At 36.2% G+C, this 16,557-nt stretch overlaps 3 protein-coding genes across 3 annotated transcripts; all 3 read left to right on the top strand.

The window, feature by feature from the left end:
* Positions 1-6,112, top strand: LOC104212531 (DNA polymerase kappa). The gene is made up of 14 exons (XM_009761828.2): positions 1-148; positions 355-527; positions 1,380-1,553; positions 1,742-1,865; positions 1,952-2,052; positions 2,202-2,288; positions 2,594-2,689; positions 2,817-2,937; positions 3,187-3,315; positions 3,486-3,577; positions 3,667-3,778; positions 4,832-5,160; positions 5,265-5,575; positions 5,727-6,112. The coding sequence occupies exons 1-14, from the start codon at positions 19-21 to the stop codon at positions 5,848-5,850; spliced, it is 2,103 nt and encodes a 700-aa protein (XP_009760130.1). The 5' UTR covers positions 1-18; the 3' UTR covers positions 5,851-6,112.
* A 589-nt stretch (positions 6,113-6,701) lies between these two features.
* On the top strand, positions 6,702-9,288 carry LOC104212544 (uncharacterized). The gene is made up of 2 exons (XM_009761842.2): positions 6,702-7,446; positions 8,885-9,288. Exons 1-2 carry the CDS (start codon positions 6,868-6,870, stop codon positions 9,053-9,055), a joined length of 750 nt encoding a protein of 249 aa, XP_009760144.1. The 5' UTR covers positions 6,702-6,867; the 3' UTR covers positions 9,056-9,288.
* Positions 9,289-13,243: 3,955 nt separating this feature from the next.
* On the top strand, positions 13,244-16,525 carry LOC104212550 (uncharacterized). The gene is made up of 4 exons (XM_009761853.2): positions 13,244-13,357; positions 14,068-14,377; positions 15,113-15,173; positions 15,815-16,525. The coding sequence occupies exons 1-4, from the start codon at positions 13,287-13,289 to the stop codon at positions 16,381-16,383; spliced, it is 1,011 nt and encodes a 336-aa protein (XP_009760155.1). The 5' UTR covers positions 13,244-13,286; the 3' UTR covers positions 16,384-16,525.
* Positions 16,526-16,557: the final 32 nt, after the last annotated feature.

Genomic DNA, 16,557 nt, shown 5'->3' on the forward strand with positions numbered 1-16,557 from the left:
GCGGTCTTTGCCCTTTAGATGAAAATTTTAGTCTTCTCGTGGAAGCAACCATCAATGGCGAAGAGCCAAACCTCAGTAGGAAGTGAAGAGCCTTCTTCCTCTCGCCCATGGGAATCTTATCACACAGTCTACACCAGCGCCAAAGCTGGTAATTTTGATTAATTTTTTCTTTTTTTTGAAAATTTAGGTATTTTCAATCATTTTAATGTAATTAATTGCTAAATTCATCTGTAGGAAGTGTAATTTCACAAATTAAATGTTCCTGGATAATGCATAGCGAATTGATTAATTGATTTATTTGACTTTACTTGTTTAAACCACTGTCAAAATTGTGCTGGATGATTGAAATTGTAGGAATGGAAGGAGTGGACAAGGAAAAAGTGCAGAGGATAGTGTATGAAATGAGTAAAGGGTCAAAGTATTTTGAGAATGAGGAAAAGAAGGAAGCTTATATGAAGCAGAAAATTGAGAACATGCGTGCTCAGTACTCTAAACTTACTCCACAAGATATATCTCATCATCAGAAGGTAATTTTTTATGTCAATTAGGAAAATGGTTATGCTTCCAATGTGTCACGTGGGGACCTAATTGTCTATTTCTTTCTATCTATGTTCTCTACACACACGATTTGATGTGTATTGGCTGCATTGAGTGTCTTTGACTGGGTATCTATGATAAAAGATGTAATGCCATTGCGATTAAGGAAAAGCGATTTTAAAGTGTAGGATCAGTTGACTGCTGCCATATAAAGATATTCCAAGTTTGCAATTATGAAATTCTAAATGTAAGTAGAATGAAATTCAATTAGTTTTGCGCTCAGTGGAGATATGAGAAGGGCTGGGGGTGGAAAAGAAAAGAAACAAAGATGTGCGTGGAAGTGTTTTATCTAAGGATTATCATGAGCTTTATCTGACATTGAGAATTGCATGGTACTTTTCACTATGGGCATGGCCTCATATGGTACTATTGAGGCTTCATCTGAACTTAAACAGAAGTGCTGTTTTACAGTTCGCTTTTCTTGAGCTGGCATTGCCCCATCCCTAGTGAGAAATTTTTTATTACTTCTAAGTCTTTTAAATCTAGCATCTCATTATTATTAAATGTCACGTCAAGGGCTCAGAATTGGTTCACTATAAAATTAATAGTTGGAAATAGTTGTTTGTTGACATTAATCCCATCTTTCCATTGTTGGGTCTTGAGATCATCTGCTTCTCTTGCATTGTAGCTTTGGCTTTCTTTTTCCCCTTTTCTCTGTTAGGGTACAAGGTGGCTTTAACTGCATATGCAAACTTCTCATTATTTTCTTTTGATATGAGATTAACTATCCTTTTTTTTTTTTTAACTTTTGTCTAAGAATATTATTTCTTCTTTTTTGCCAGATGGCTGACAAAAGGATTTTAGAGCTAGAAGCCACACGTGATTTGTCAAGGATTTGGCTGCATGTGGATATGGATGCTTTTTACGCAGCTGTTGAAGCTTTGTGTAATCCTTCATTAAAAGGGAAGCCAATGGCTGTTGGCAGCATGTCCATGATTTCCACGGCTAGTTATGAGGTTCGAATTTCAGATGAAGAGCTTTTAGGTTAATTGAAGATGCTTGCTGCACGAATGTGGCTGGTGGATATTCATGTTTAACTCATTTATAGTTTATCTTTCAGATTCCTATTTTGTGAAGTTTGTTGTTGTATTTTTTTCTTTGTCCTTTTTCCTTTGTTGAAACATCATGAACTCATGCTTTATAGGCCCGTAAATTTGGTGTTCGTGCTGCGATGCCTGGATTTATTGCACGCAAACTATGTCCAGAGTTGTTATTTGTCCCTGTAGACTTTCAGAAGTATACTCATTACAGTGACTTAACAAGGAAAGGTTGCATACTGTACTTCTAAGGACTTCGCATATTTTGATTGGTATGTGCCTAATTATTTGGATTATTAACCCATCTCTTTTCATAGTTTTTCAGAATTATGATCCGAACTTTCTGGCTGCTAGCTTGGATGAGGCATACCTTGATATTACTACTGTTTGCGAAGAGAGAGGCATTACGGGTGGAGAAGTTAGTCTACAGTAGATTTTGCCCCATCTTTATCTATTTCCATTAGAATTTCCTCCCTATCTTATGTGTCCCTGCTTTACCTTGCCCTTGACTTTGTTTGTCGGTAGTCTTGTTGATCCTCCTTTTTTTGGTTGTTCCACTCCTTTAAGGTGGCTGAAGAGCTCAGACAAAGTGTACACCTTGAGACAGGTCTCACGTGTAGCGCTGGAGTGGCACCAAACCGCTTACTTGCTAAGGTATTGGAAATGAATTATTTTATATCTGTCCTTTCATGAAATGAATATGCGTTTCGACATAGACCATTCTTGAGGCATCTACAGGATGCATTAGTTTCTGCATTCAAGCTATGGGCATCATCCAAACTAGTATGTCTGGGTATGCCTCACACAGACTAGGAAAAAAATGCATTATAATTTTCGAAAACTATGAGAAAGGATAGATTGAAATTTCAACTAATTAGGCACCGTCCACCTATTCGTACTTTTGTATCAAAATGAAGATGCGGATTGCCGAATAATAGCTTCTCTATTCCTTCTCACAGGTTTGTTCGGATATCAACAAACCTAATGGCCAGTTTGTTTTGCCAACTGATCGAAGTGCTATCATGACATTTATTTCTTCACTTCCAATAAGGAAGGTATTGAGAGTAGCTGTTTTTAGGCTCTTTGGTTTGTGAAGTATCTTATTCCAATTAGGCAGTTCAGTGCTGCTTTTACATTTTCGGATGTAGAATTATAATCTGACATTCAGGAAACTATGTACAGATCGGGGGCATCGGTAAGGTCACCGAACGCATTTTAAATGATGTCTTTGGAATAACAACCTGTGAGGATATGCTGCAAAAGAGTAGTTTCATTTGTGCCCTGTTTTCTCGTTCTTCAGCAGGTTTGTTAATGATATAATCCATATCTTCCATTTCCTCTTAATCTGACAAAAACACAACCTAGAACTATTTCATAGAAACTTCAAGCTCGATTTGAGCTGTATACTTTGATATTCTGTTGTGTTTGAGAGGTCTTTTTCAAAGTTGATTAACTGGCGTGGTCACTGTTTGTTTCCTAATTTTGCCGTTCTTACTGTTTATGATGGGTTCTTCTGTATATTGACAACATTTCATTTGCCTCTTTGTTGCAGACTTTTTCCTTTCCGTCGGTCTAGGGCTTGGCGGAACTGATACTCCTCAATATAAGATGCGAAAGAGTATAAGTAATGAAAGAACTTTTTCAGCCACTGAGGATGAAGCTTTGCTTTTTCAAAAATTAGGTATGGTTTTAGGCTTTCTGTTGGGATTTCTGCTTGTCCGGCCTATAGATATGTTTTTTCCCTCTCAGGTTTTGAGCATGGAGAAATCTTTCTTCAGCCGGAACTTTTGCATGTGTTTTATAATCATTTGGTATGATCTCAAGGTTAATTTCGTCAACTTTGGCTTGCAGTTGATCTATCAGAGATGCTTTCTGCTGATATGATAAAGGAGGGTCTTTTTGGGCGAACATTGACGCTAAAACTGAAAACCATATCCTTTGAGGTACTTCCAACATTTTGCTTTAGTGACTTCTATTACATAAATTCAGGTTATTTTTATTTATAATTAGCTGATATATTCGAAGTCTCCAGGTTCGAACTCGAGCGGTGACTTTGCCTAGTTACATATGTTCAAGTGAAGAAATCTTGAAACATGCTTCAAAGCTGCTGAAGGCCGAATTTCCTGTTTCTTTGAGACTCATGGGTGAGCGGTTCAACATTGTTCAGTGCTTTTAGTAAATATGATGTCTTGTGTGGTTTCCCTTCTCTTAATTGCTCAGTGCTACAAATAAGTTGTGATTGTTTCTTTTTTCTTTTTAACTTTTTTTTTGTGTGGGGGGTTATCTGATTATTGTGTTCTGTGGAATGGAATCAAGGACGTGCCTCAATTAAAGATGCAAATTCATGTGTGGCTGAAATCGTCTAAAAATCAGGCGAAGTATCTGTAATAATTTGTATTCCTTTGTTACCAAAATACACTTCAAAACATTTTTTTAGAAGATTATAAGCTGTCTTGATCAAACATTGGTCCTGCTTTTACATCTTGGGGGAATAAAACCATCTTCCTTCCTTCTGCGTAATTACTGCATATGGAGAAGGAGCGAGGATGTTGAAAACAAAGTGTTAAAATCTTCAATACACGATATCAATTGAAAATCGGTAGCATTGTGTAGCTTGCAGTTTGCAAAATTTCTCTCTCCAAAACCTTTTGAAGCTCTACTATCAGATTAAAGGGGAGGTTAGGGCTGCTAATGAATACACATTTGAAACCCATAATTTCCCATGGTGAAGAAGGATGAGATTATGAGGCGGAGCAAAAGAAGCAATTATAGAGAACAGTCTCATAGATTTTTTTGATTCCTTAGGTTATTTGGATTTGCTGTTTTATTGGTCTTATTTTGATTTATAGGAAGGGATTGATTTTATCCCTTTTTACAACCGTAGAGGGGTATTATTATTTTGTGATTTGCCTCTTTATTCATCAGACTTTATCAAACAATTTTTAGATGCTGCCCCACTCACTTGCCGGTTGCCGTGTTTCTATAACTTTTAATTGCAGTTATTGGTTAAACCATCCATTTATGAGTATGCTTTGGGGAAACAAAAAGCCCAAAACAGAAGCCAACTCCATTTAAATTCTTCTCTCTTCCCTGAGCTAGAAATGACATGTTCAGTTGTCACTCTAGAATGTTGTGTTATTTGACTGCAAATTTCCAGCATGAGGCATTTTGACTAAGCAGTTGAACTTTTCCATCAGGACTTCGTATGTCTCATTTCAGTGACGACAAAAATGGCATTCCAGCTGATCCTACTCAAAAAACCCTTTCTGATTTCATTCTTTCCGGAGATGCTTCTGGAGGAAAGATGAGTGATTACAGGCCCTTGGTTTCTGATGTTTGTGATAATACTTTCTCAGTTAATTTGAATTGTTGTCCTACCTACTCTGCTGAGACATCTTGTGATCTGCGTGACTCGTCAATGGAGAACCAGACATCAGATTCTACTTTCAGTTGCAGGATATTAAGGAACATTAATGAAGAATTGAATGGAACTGTTGTACCTCAAAGTAGTGAACCTGGAGCTAAGGTATACTTTCCCCCCTAAAGAGCTAAGGCATACATATATCACCAAAGAAAGAGTTGTGATTCAAATACTGTGATTTTTAATTTTCAACATGTGTTTGAATTCAGGTTCATGAACCAACAAATACTGATCATAAAATGAAGTCTGAGAAGATCGATTCTTACACAGGTCAATTGGAGGCATGCCACCGGGATAGTTGGAAAAATGGTTTTAGCTGTGTGGCTGATGAAGCAGGGTCTATATCAGATCAGAAGCAATTCTTTGTTTGGGTGGATGACTACAAATGCTCTATTTGTGGTATTGAGCTGCCTCCAAGTTTCACTGAAGAAAGGCAAGAACATTCTGATTTTCATCTTGCTGAAAGGCTGCAAGGTGAAGAATCAGGTAACAACCACAGGAGTTTCGTGCGACAACAGAGGTACCTTCTACTTCATGATGTTTATGATACAAGAATTTATTTCCCCATCCTGCTAAGCGCGATTGTTTCGAGTATATTTCTTTTCCTTTTGTTTTGCCTTTCACTTCTCGGTATTGGCTGTGTCGTCTCATTTCTTTTGAATTCTTGTTAGGGCTGCCCAAAAAGGCCATACTGGAAGCAGCGGTCGGCAGAAAAAGAAACAGAAATCATCTCCAACTGCTAGCAAATATGTACCAATTGATGCGTTCTTTGTCAAATCAAACCAGAACTTTTGAAAGGCATAAAATAGTGAAAATCTATTTATTCAGAAAATAACGATAAATCTATCCATGTATTCTTTGTATATAATCGTGTAATCCTTGTATATAGTAACCAGATGCAACAAGTGTTATAGTTAACTTCCAAGGGAGTAGATCAGATTTGCTGACATAAACCAGCAATGAATTGTTAGTCTAATTCGTGTATTATCTACAATACAATGTCCTCTTACGTTGCTCGTGTTCTATTCAAATGATATAACTCTCAGTTATGGTGGAATGGTGCACTTTATCAAACCCGTGACGACCAATTTTAAAAAATAAAAGTACATGGCGTTTTTTTTTTTGGCGATAGGGGAATCAGAAGTTTCCCAGCAAATTTATTGTGGGGGGAGTGAAAATTCCTCAAGTTTACGCTACTCGGACAAATTTCCGATATCTTATCGTGCTTTGCGTTTGCGATATTAGGCCACGTTATGTTTAAATCCTGTTCTTTGCTTTGCTTAGGCAAATAGCTTAACCTTTGGACTTTCCCTCGGCTAATATTTTTTTTTTTTTTTTTGGATGAACTAGTGTTTTTGGGAAGGTGATATTCATTCACTTTATACAGATGAGAGATCATATTATATGATTAATTGGGATATATGAATTGATGCTTTATGCACAAGAATAAAATGTTGTGATTAGTAAAAAAATTCAGTCATAGTTTGTCCTGTTATGATTATTTGAAAGATAATGAGTTCACATGATAAATTCTTTCTTTTGCACAGATTGCAGTGTTCAAAATTGAAATTAAAAAGTAAAATTGATACGATGTAAAAACGTATTTTCTACCTTGTTATATCATCATCCACTACCTCCTATTCGCAGCCCTATTCTATCCCTGATTCCCTGCTCTACTCTACTCGAAAAATAGGAGAAATATATAAATCTAAAATGATATCCAGAGAGAGAGAGGAAAGAAGAAAATTTTAGTACTGTTATGTCTACTTTGTAAGGGATTCCACAATTTCATAACTTCAAAATTTTAAAACAATGAGTTCATATCCATGCACCAAATGCCCAATTGCTGTTAGAAACTCCACAATTCAATCCCCTCATCCAAGAACACCCACATCTAGGAATAAAAAAGCTTCTTATCCTTTCAGTAAAACTAAATCCCTCATCTCCCAGATTTCACTCTCTAGTAGCTGCTCATCCTTCAGTCACCAAAGTAAAGCAGATAATCTCAACCAATGTCTAGCCGAAACAAGAACCTATAGTTCTATTTCTGAAGACAAATATCCCACTATGTCAGAAATTATGGAAGCATCAAGAGCCCAAAATCTTGATCTTCAGCTTCAAAAATTGGGACCCTTTTTTAGAATAACAGCTAGGAGCTTAAAAACACAAAGGGAGCTTGGGAAAGCCGAGGGTTTGATAAGGATGTGGTTTCAAGGTAAAATTCTACACTTGGACTCCATAAGACTAAAGAGAGAGACATTGGGGATGGAAAAATCAATATTTGGGATTGGCTTGTTTATTGGAGCAGTTGCAATTAGGCATGGTTACGATTCTGGTTGTGGAAAAGCTGAGTTGCTGGCCATTTATGACACTGAGCTTTATCACTCCAAGGTCATTCACCACCCCCTCTTCCATTTCAGTCACAATTTTTGAATTCATGATTTTATTGCATAAAAATGTGTTCTTTGGTGTAATTTTCTTCTTCTGAGTTAGTTATCCTATTGATGCATTGTTTCCCGTCTTTGGACTGGGACTTAGAGCTTTCAACAACAATTAGGGTCTGGGGAGGATAGTGTGTACCCACACCTTACCCCTACTCCGACAGGAGTAGAGAGGCTGTTTCCGAAAGACACTCGGCTCAAGAAGACGGAAAAGACGAGAAGAGAAGGGAAGGGACAATATATTAGTACCATCAAATAGAAACCAAATAAATAATAACTTCACAAGAACTAGAAAATAGTTGAAATGCAATAACAAAATCAGAAAATAAGCCCCGATGTTATGAAAAACGTAAGGATAATGTGAAAACAACATGAACCGCTAGCAGTCTAAGACCACCCCTATCGAACTAGCCTCACCCCTGGACTCGACTAGGTCTTAACCTACAACCCTAATGCTCGACCTCCACACCTTCCTATCAAAGGTCATGTCCTCGAAAATCTACAGCAACGCCATGTCCTGTTTGATCACCTCTCCCCAATACTTCTTAGGCTGCCCTCTACCTCTTCTCGTTCCCGCCAAGGCCAAACTCTTGCACCTCCTCACTCCGGAGCATCAGGGCTCCTCTTCCGCACGTGCTCGAACCATCTGAGCGTCGCTTCCCGCATCTTGTCTTCCATAGGAGCCACACTCACCTTCTCATAACTTCATTCATAATCTTATGCATCCTAGTATGCCCGCATATCCACCTCAACATCCACATCTCTGCCACTTTCATCTTCTAGATTGGGACCTATGAACTTTATTTATTTATTTATTTATTTTCTACAAGGTTTGTTTTCACAAATCTTGGAGTGAAATGGCTGAATAGTGCGGAATAGATAGATTCATATAACTGACCCAGTTAATTTAAGATTGAGGCTATTGGTTGGTTAATGGTCGTTTTATAGAAATAAAATCAGGAATTGTTCTAAAAATTGAATGAGAGCCGTTAACTAATAGGAGTAACATTTTAATGATGGTTCCTGTAGAAAACTATAGTGTACAACCTGATGGTGATTCTGGTTCTCTTCCTATTAGATTTTCTTTATGATCGAAAAATTCTCGAGGGCCAATTGGTGCACGGTTTGAAATTTAGTGGATAATGGACCAATCCCTCTATCTTTCTCCACTTAAATTTCAGATTTTTGTCTGCATGAGGATCTGAACCCATGCGCCTAATTCACGTATTACACACTGTTCTTACCACTAGATCATGGCCCTGAAAGCCTCATTAGGTGCTTTTACTTCATCATATTAGGTATCACATTTATTGATGTTTACTTTCTAGTTTGTGTTGCTTCAAGTAGAAAAGTGGGTCTCATCTTTGGCTTCTCTTTCAATGTAACAGCTTGTGAGGTTCTACACAAGGATTGGTTTCAAGTCAGTACACCAAGTTACTGGAGAATCACTGGGAGATGTTGGTCACATGTTGGTCTGGGGTGGCGTAGGAACTCGCATGGATGCAGATATTGAAGATCTTCTTGTCAAATGGTGCACAAGATTTAAACCGAAGAGTTAAATTGACTCAAGGATCTCAGTCAGTTTTCTTTATAGCACAATCTCTTTTGCCAAAGTTTTAGGTGTATATATGAAAACTGACGATGGGCTACCACTATCCCATCACCACAGACTTCTCAGCTGTGAAATGACTCCCTAATAATCTGAATACTAAAATAAGTGTAGTTTATGTTTTTCTTTTCAAAAGAAGAGTTGTTTCTGCAATATATCAAAATGACGAGCATTTTCACCAAACTTAAAGATCTATAGGATGATGATCTACCAAACATTGTGTGTTTGGCATTTGTATTCTTATAACATTTGTAGACAGACAATAATAATAATAAACCCAGTATAATCTCACATAGTGGGGTCTGACGAGACTAGTGTGTATGCAGACCTTGTCTCTACCTTGTGGATAGAGAGGCTTTTTCCGATAGATCTTATAACATTTAAAGAGACCAGGGGGAAAAATCCAATGCCACAATATTAGTTTTCCAATCAAAACGCAACTTTTATCTATCCCTTTAGAAGTTTTTAGGTTCGTCTAAAATAAGGTATGATGCAACAAGATAAAACTCTTAGTATTACTACGTTTTATCTCGTGGAGTATTTGATTCATAAACTGACGGGGCCCTTTTTTTTCTCCTCTCCTTAGTTTATGAGCAAAAGTGGTGTTTGAATTTGAATTTGGGTATAGTTTTGACATAATTAAGTTTGAGTCTGGTTTTCAAAAAACATCTTGGCATACAATACAAGTACTTAAGTTCATCTACCATTTTTCATTTCAGGACTTCACTTATAAATGCTGAAATGAGAGTTTAAAAAAAAAAAGACATGTAAAAAGAATAAAAATTAGGGATTTTTACCTACCTATACTACATATGAAACTAATTTACCTTCCCTAATCAAGTTTTAACTTAATTATATGGTCATATATAATTTACCAATTATATACAAATTATTTTTAAATGAGTATACTATGTAGCCTTTTAATTTAGTAAATCCCAAAAGATTCTCACAATTTCTTATTACCCACACAAACTCCAATCTTTCTAAAGGATTTTCCTCTTTCCCTCCTTGAAATCAACCCTCTTTCTATACTAATTCTATAATGTTTTTCTTCTAAAACTCATAATTTTCTCCAACAGTGGCGACGAAAGGGGTTAATTTTTTATCGATTTGAATTTTGCCATGGCTGAAGTTTGGAGCTTTTCTGGGTCTCCTTATTTCTTGTTGGTATTCCGATGGCGGGCTAACAATAGATGTATATTAATTATTTGGCTAGATTGTTCGAATTTAATTATCAATCAATAAATTTTGAAGGTGTTTGACTAGGCTGGACATAATTTGGTAAATACCGAATTACCGTACCGAAATCGAAAGTTTTGGTATTTGGTATACGGTATTTTGGTATTTGGTTTAAATTTTTTTAAAAAAATTGGTATTAGGTATGGTATTTGGTATTTTAAGATAAAATTACGAAATACTGATGTCGTACCGAAATATATATTATATTACACAAAACATATTATCAATTATAACATAAATATAAAAAATCTAAAATTTTATTTTCCTTTATTCTCAAAGTTCATCAATTAACTCTAAACAAGCAACAAGACACTTCTAATGATCAAATATTCTTTTATGTACAATTTTCTCTATTTGAGTCCTTATTTGCTAGTTTTGGACAAATTTTTTGTCAACAAACGTTTTGAGTTTTTTGTATTTTTGAGTACTTTAATTAAGAATATTAGAGTGTATCTCTCTATGCACTAGTTAGTATTCAAACCGAATAAAACGAAGTTACCGAACCGAATAAACCGAAAATGAAAGGAGAAAAATCGAACCATACCGAATTTAATTAGGTACGGTATTGGTATAGGATTTTAAGAAACCGAATACTGAAAATACCAAACCGAATACCGTACCATACTGACCGACGAACAACCCTATGTTTGACTCTCCACCATTGACAAACATTAATTCGAATTCGAATTTTCAAAAAAATATTTTTTGTTTAGATATTGTGTTATTGCAAACGATTGGAAATATTCCATGGAGTTTATATCTCGATTTCGAAGGTATTTGGTGAAGATTAGATTTGATTTGGATGGATTTTTATATTGAAATTCGAAGAAGAAGTAGAAGAACACCACATACAAAATATATACAATTATATACAAAATACATATTGTATAAAATTTGTATGAAAATTGTATTTAAGTTGTATGATGTTGTAGTTGTGTTTAACTGGGTAAGAATGATGTATGAAAGTTGTATACTGTATAATTAGTTGTATGATTTATTTTTAGTATGTATGTTGTTGTAGATATATCAAAATTTGTATTAAACTTATATAAAATTTATTTTTATTTTGTATGTTGATGTACCATACATTATTATTTTCTTAAAATATGTAATTATGACAAAGAGAGAGAAGAGTTGCTCTAATTATGGATTAAAATAGGTAATACACAACTAGAAGGAGTCTTATTTAGATGGAAGGACAATTAGAACTTCGTTTCCTTCGGTTACGCCTTTTTCCAAGCAAAGAATTCCCTAATTTAAGGCACTAATAATAAATTGTATATAAATTATAAGAAAAACTTATTCAGGGTGTGTAATATATAAAACTTGAATAATTTTTGTAAAAAAAGTTTCAAATAGGAAGGAAAAAATGTAAAAATTGCACGGGGCGCCTTATTTGGTCGCCCCCATTTAACCTATACACATTTTTTTAAAAAAGTTTTAACCTGTACCCAGTTTTTAAACAACTTCAGCCCCTTTCTCCTCCTCCTTTTCCTCCTTCGTTTTCTTCTTCTTCTTCTTCTTCTTCTTCTTCTTCTTCTTCTTCTTCTTCTTCTTCTTCTTCTTCTTCTTCTTCTTCTATTAACAACTGAAAGACACTATGATTAATTCTCTAATACTACCATCATTCCATATGTTTGACCTAATTAAGCAGCCTTCAATCAATTATTTTTTGTGTTTATCCTATTTCTCAGCCACTGCTAGTCACTTTTCTGGCATCCTAGAAGTTGAGCCATTGCCACGTTGGAGTGTTTCTTCTGCATTGTTACAGAAGACAGATACAATAGGATTCACTGCATTGTTTCATAACTTCAATGAAGTATTTCTGTGGTGTGATTCCTGATCATGCTCTTCTAAGTTTCAATTTTTGGATGGTGAAAGTTGCTCGTTGGAAGTAGGCAGCTGAAGCGTTAGGTATCTGCATGTAGATTTGAAGAACGACAACCAAATGCCAGGAACTGCTAAAACGTATGCTTTGTATGTCAAATCATGTTGAAGATGTCACATTGTTATGTTTTGGCGAACTTCAGCTCTAGCCAGTTACAAACGAAAACTTCAGCTCTAGAGCTGAAGTTCGTCAGTTACAAAAACAAAAACTTCAGCTCTAGAGCTGAAGTTCGCCAGTTACAAAACAAAACTTCAGCTCTAGAGCTGAAGTTCACCAGTTACAAAAACAAAAACTTCAGCTCCAGAGCTGAAGTTACGCGAAAAAGTGGGTACACTTGCAATTTTTTTTGCAAAGCGGGCACAAGTTAAAACGTGACCCAAAAAGCGGGTATAGATGCAAATGCCCCGGAAAAAATCCCTAAAAATTAAGTGATTAGTTCATAAAAGTTAAGCTCTTTAATTTGGGAGAAAATAAAAAATAGCCAGATTTACAACTGGTCGTTCAAAAATAGCCCAATTTCAAAAGTAATCGAAATTTAGCCACTTTTCATGTAAAGATAAATCTGAGCGAAAATACTGTTCAAAACCCGGAAAATATGCCAGTATATTATACTGGAGTTCCAACAAGTATAATTGTGCAGTATAATATACTGGAGTTTGGAGCACCAGTGCTCCAGTCTCCAGTATATTATACTGGAGTCAGCAAAGTATACTGGTCCAGCATAATATGCTGGAGTTCATACACAGGAGCACTGAACTCCAGTATATTATGCTGGACCGGTCTTTGTTGCAGTAAAATAGTGGCTATTTTTCATTGATTTCATAAACGCTGGCTATTTTTGAATGACCAGTCCGAAAACTGGCTATTCCGTGCTATTTTTACCTTTAATTTCATATCCTAAAAGCAAGCCCGACTAACTATGGATCAGACGTTAAAGCCCACTAATATTGGGCCCATCACTGCATCATCGACCCGAATATATCTAGTTAATACATAAAAATCTACCATCTGATTTACTTAAGCTCCCATGTAGTAGGTCTTTGTTCAAGCCCTAATGTCGTCTCGTCGAGAGTACCGGGATTCTGACTCGAAACGTCACCGTTCCCGATTCGATCAAGAACCCAGGTAACACATTTGGGAACTTATTTCCACTTGCATTTCGAGAAGAATTACAAAATACGCAAATGAGTTTTACTTTTAAAAGAGATAAGGAAGAAGAAAAAAGTTGATATTAGTTTGTTATCTAGGAATTTCAGATGCGGTTAGAATTTCCTGTGGTTATAAAGTTTTCTCCTTTTTTCTTTTTGTATCAGTGTTCACATGAAAATTAGTTATGTGAAATTGAGGTTTATGTTCAGGACTAAGCTTAACGGACCACTACCTTGGCTATTGGTTACGTCTGAAAGACTGAAATGAAAGGATTGCTAATAGGAAAAATAGTGGAGTGAGAAAAAAGAACCTTTTTTGGTCTGAGTATAAAGTTTATTGAAGAAAAATAGTAGATGGATTGACTAATAAAAAATCATTGGACTGAGAAAAAAGAACCTTTTTATGGCCGTTGAAATTTAAAGCTTACGGACAAAAAATGGACGGGTTGCTGTATGAAAAATAATGGAGTGATAAAAAGGAAGCATTGTTGATTTTGAGATTTAAAGATAGATATATCTTGAACTACTTCACAACTGGAAAGAGTTAATTTTATTTTGAAAAATTGGGGTTCTATTTTATTAACATTTTGTGCTTTGTTTGGAATTTTACTTAATCTGTAAATGCTGTGTGTTTCGGGCATACAAATCTCGTGTGCTATTAATCTGTATCATATTTGTTCTTGTTAGTCCAAAGAGATCTAGGAAGCACAGTAGACCAGAAGCTGAGAGGCCACCTACCACACACAATTTAGATAGTGGAAACAATTCAGAACGAGATCTAAAACACCACCGCAGGCTGCAAGATGCTGTGCCTCTTGATGCTTCGTCAGCACAAGATTCCAAGTCAGAAAGAACTGCGAAGAAACCATCTGAGAATGTAACAGTTAAAGATGATGGGATCAAAGAGCTGTCTGATCACAATGAAGGATCTCGCCATCGATCATCCAAAAACTCTTCAAACCCAACAGAAGCACCTCGTTCTACATCATATTTTCAGGTTTCTGTGTTTTGTTGACATCATTTTCCTTCTCGTGTCAGTTTGTATTAGATTATGCTTATGCACTATTGGCACGGTAGAACTTTGATGACCAGGTTCTTTGGAGAGGTTTGCTCCTAGAACTCAGTTGAAGCACGCCGAAAAACTTAATCATAGTTCCTATTTCAAGAAGAAAAAAAAAGAACTTGATCATAGTTTCTTTTTTCATTCGTGTGCAAAATTTGGATACCGCCACTGGTGTTGGTGGAGAGGGGTTGGGGAGTGGAATTCAGCTTAGCTAGAGAACTAATGAAACCAGAGAATCCTTCTTTTAACTTTAATTTTTTTCATTTATATTTTTAAGCAGTTATATTTGATTTGATTTGTCTGTATCTAGATAATTTGGTGTGTTCAATTTGAGCATCGTAAGAATAATGTTGCTTCGTTCCTTTCCTCCCAGTTCTTTCTTATTACTCAGCCTCATTAAGAAACTACAATTTTAATTCTTAAAGAAAGAACAATGTTGCTTAAAAATAAAATATATATGCTATGTATCAAAAAAATAAATAAAATAAATTACAGCTTCTGAACTTGAGTAGACGAAGATAGATTTGCCTCAAACTAGTGCATTGATTTTGTTTATCTGTTTTTGTTCCTTATATTGGGGCTGATGTTGTGGGATTGTTCAGCCTGTTGATTCCAAGTAGATCCGTGTATATAACAATGTTAGACTTGCCTGTGCATGTCTTATAACAGCACGATGAGCGTGGTAGTGCTGGGCAAGTTGATCGAAGCTCCAGGCATAAGGCAGCAACTGGTGAGTTTCCACATATTATCCTAGCATTTTGATGAGTATTGAACTTTCCATTATTTTTTTTCCTTTTTCTTTGCCGAGGAGCAAAAGCAAGGATTGGACCGTTGTATGACCTCTAACTCTTGATGTCTCACTTGACTTGGTGATCAGATCTTTATATTCTGTCATGAGAGACCTCTTTATCTATTGCTTGGTGCTGTGATAGGAATTTAAATTTGTTATCAGTACGTTATTATTTTCTTTTATAATGGTGGTTTCCATGCCAGGTTTAGCGCATCTCAATTATTGCACCGGCTACCTGCTACCTCCCACCAGTATAGATATTTTGCCCACCAAGACTTAGGCAACGAAGATGAAATCACCTAGTGTTTTTTTTTTCTCTGCTAGAATTTGAATCCTTGTCTCCTAGGTTTGCATTCACTTCATTGGTCACTAGGCCACGCCCTTGGTGCAAGTACCTTATATTCTTATTCTGCTAAATCACATGATCTTTGAAAAGCAGGAAATGCCTGATAGCAGAGTTAGCTAAAGATATCTGTGAAAAACTTTTCTTTCCTACCTGCGTGTTTTTTATTTGGATTTTCCTACCTGCCTATTACAAATTATTCACAACATATAATTGCCATCGTATGTTTCCCGTGAAGAGCGAGGATGGTGGAAAGATCCGAAAGGGCACTGGAACAGAACGACAACAACTGATAAGCAGATGAATGATGAGAAGAGCAAAGTTTCAGGCAAACAAAGTGATGTTTGGCGCCATGACAGGTACTTCGAAGTAAAGGAAGATCCTAAACCACCTGTGAAGAAAAGGTCATTTAGGGAAGAAAAGATTCCAGTGGATACTGAGAAAGTTGAGAAAGCAGCAACGGAGCTTGTTAAGCCTAATCCTTCGCACCCTGTGGTAGATGGAGGAAGAAAGAATGAAAGAGCTGAGCACATGTCACGTCATCCTGGTAGATATGAGAGACCATTTACTGGTGAGAGGGATGCAAACAGGGGTGAAGCATGGAGGGGCAAGTTTCCACCAAGAGACAGGTATCACGGCAATGGTGACTACAGGGCGCGAGATAGATTCAATTCAAGGCAAGGACATTATCAAAGTAAGGTGGCTGAGAAGTGGAAACATGATCTTTATGATGAGGCCAACAAGAGTCCAACTCCAAAGAATGAAGAAGATCAAATAGCCAAAATTGAAGAATTATTGGCTTCGTAGACGCCTCATCCTGCGATGAAGTGTAGTAGTTTCCTTTTCTTTTTTTTTCCTCAAAAAAGCTAGGGGAAACTATTACTGATGATCAAAGCTAGTGTTGTACAATCCACTCAACTATGATTTTAAGCAACTCAAATCTTCATTAGTTGCTTGGATTTGTGTTCAGTTTACTCCTAG

This window comes from Nicotiana sylvestris, chromosome 1 (genome assembly GCF_000393655.2).
Source record: "Nicotiana sylvestris chromosome 1, ASM39365v2, whole genome shotgun sequence".
Taxonomy (NCBI): domain Eukaryota; kingdom Viridiplantae; phylum Streptophyta; class Magnoliopsida; order Solanales; family Solanaceae; genus Nicotiana; species Nicotiana sylvestris.

Bases quoted from the DNA above. Each gene is read 5' to 3' on its own strand.
- LOC104212550 (XM_009761853.2), top strand. From the start codon at position 13,287: ATGTCGTCTCGTCGAGAGTACCGGGATTCTGACTCGAAACGTCACCGT. The intron at 13,358-14,067 runs GTAACACATTTG...TGTTCTTGTTAG, and splicing joins CGATTCGATCAAGAACCCAG to TCCAAAGAGATCTAGGAAGC. The intron at 14,378-15,112 runs GTTTCTGTGTTT...GTCTTATAACAG, and splicing joins GTTCTACATCATATTTTCAG to CACGATGAGCGTGGTAGTGC.
- LOC104212544 (XM_009761842.2), top strand. From the start codon at position 6,868: ATGAGTTCATATCCATGCACCAAATGCCCAATTGCTGTTAGAAACTCC. The intron at 7,447-8,884 runs GTCATTCACCAC...TCAATGTAACAG, and splicing joins CTGAGCTTTATCACTCCAAG to CTTGTGAGGTTCTACACAAG.
- LOC104212531 (XM_009761828.2), top strand. From the start codon at position 19: ATGAAAATTTTAGTCTTCTCGTGGAAGCAACCATCAATGGCGAAGAGC. The intron at 1,554-1,741 runs GTTCGAATTTCA...CATGCTTTATAG, and splicing joins TTTCCACGGCTAGTTATGAG to GCCCGTAAATTTGGTGTTCG. The intron at 3,779-4,831 runs GTGAGCGGTTCA...CTTTTCCATCAG, and splicing joins TGTTTCTTTGAGACTCATGG to GACTTCGTATGTCTCATTTC.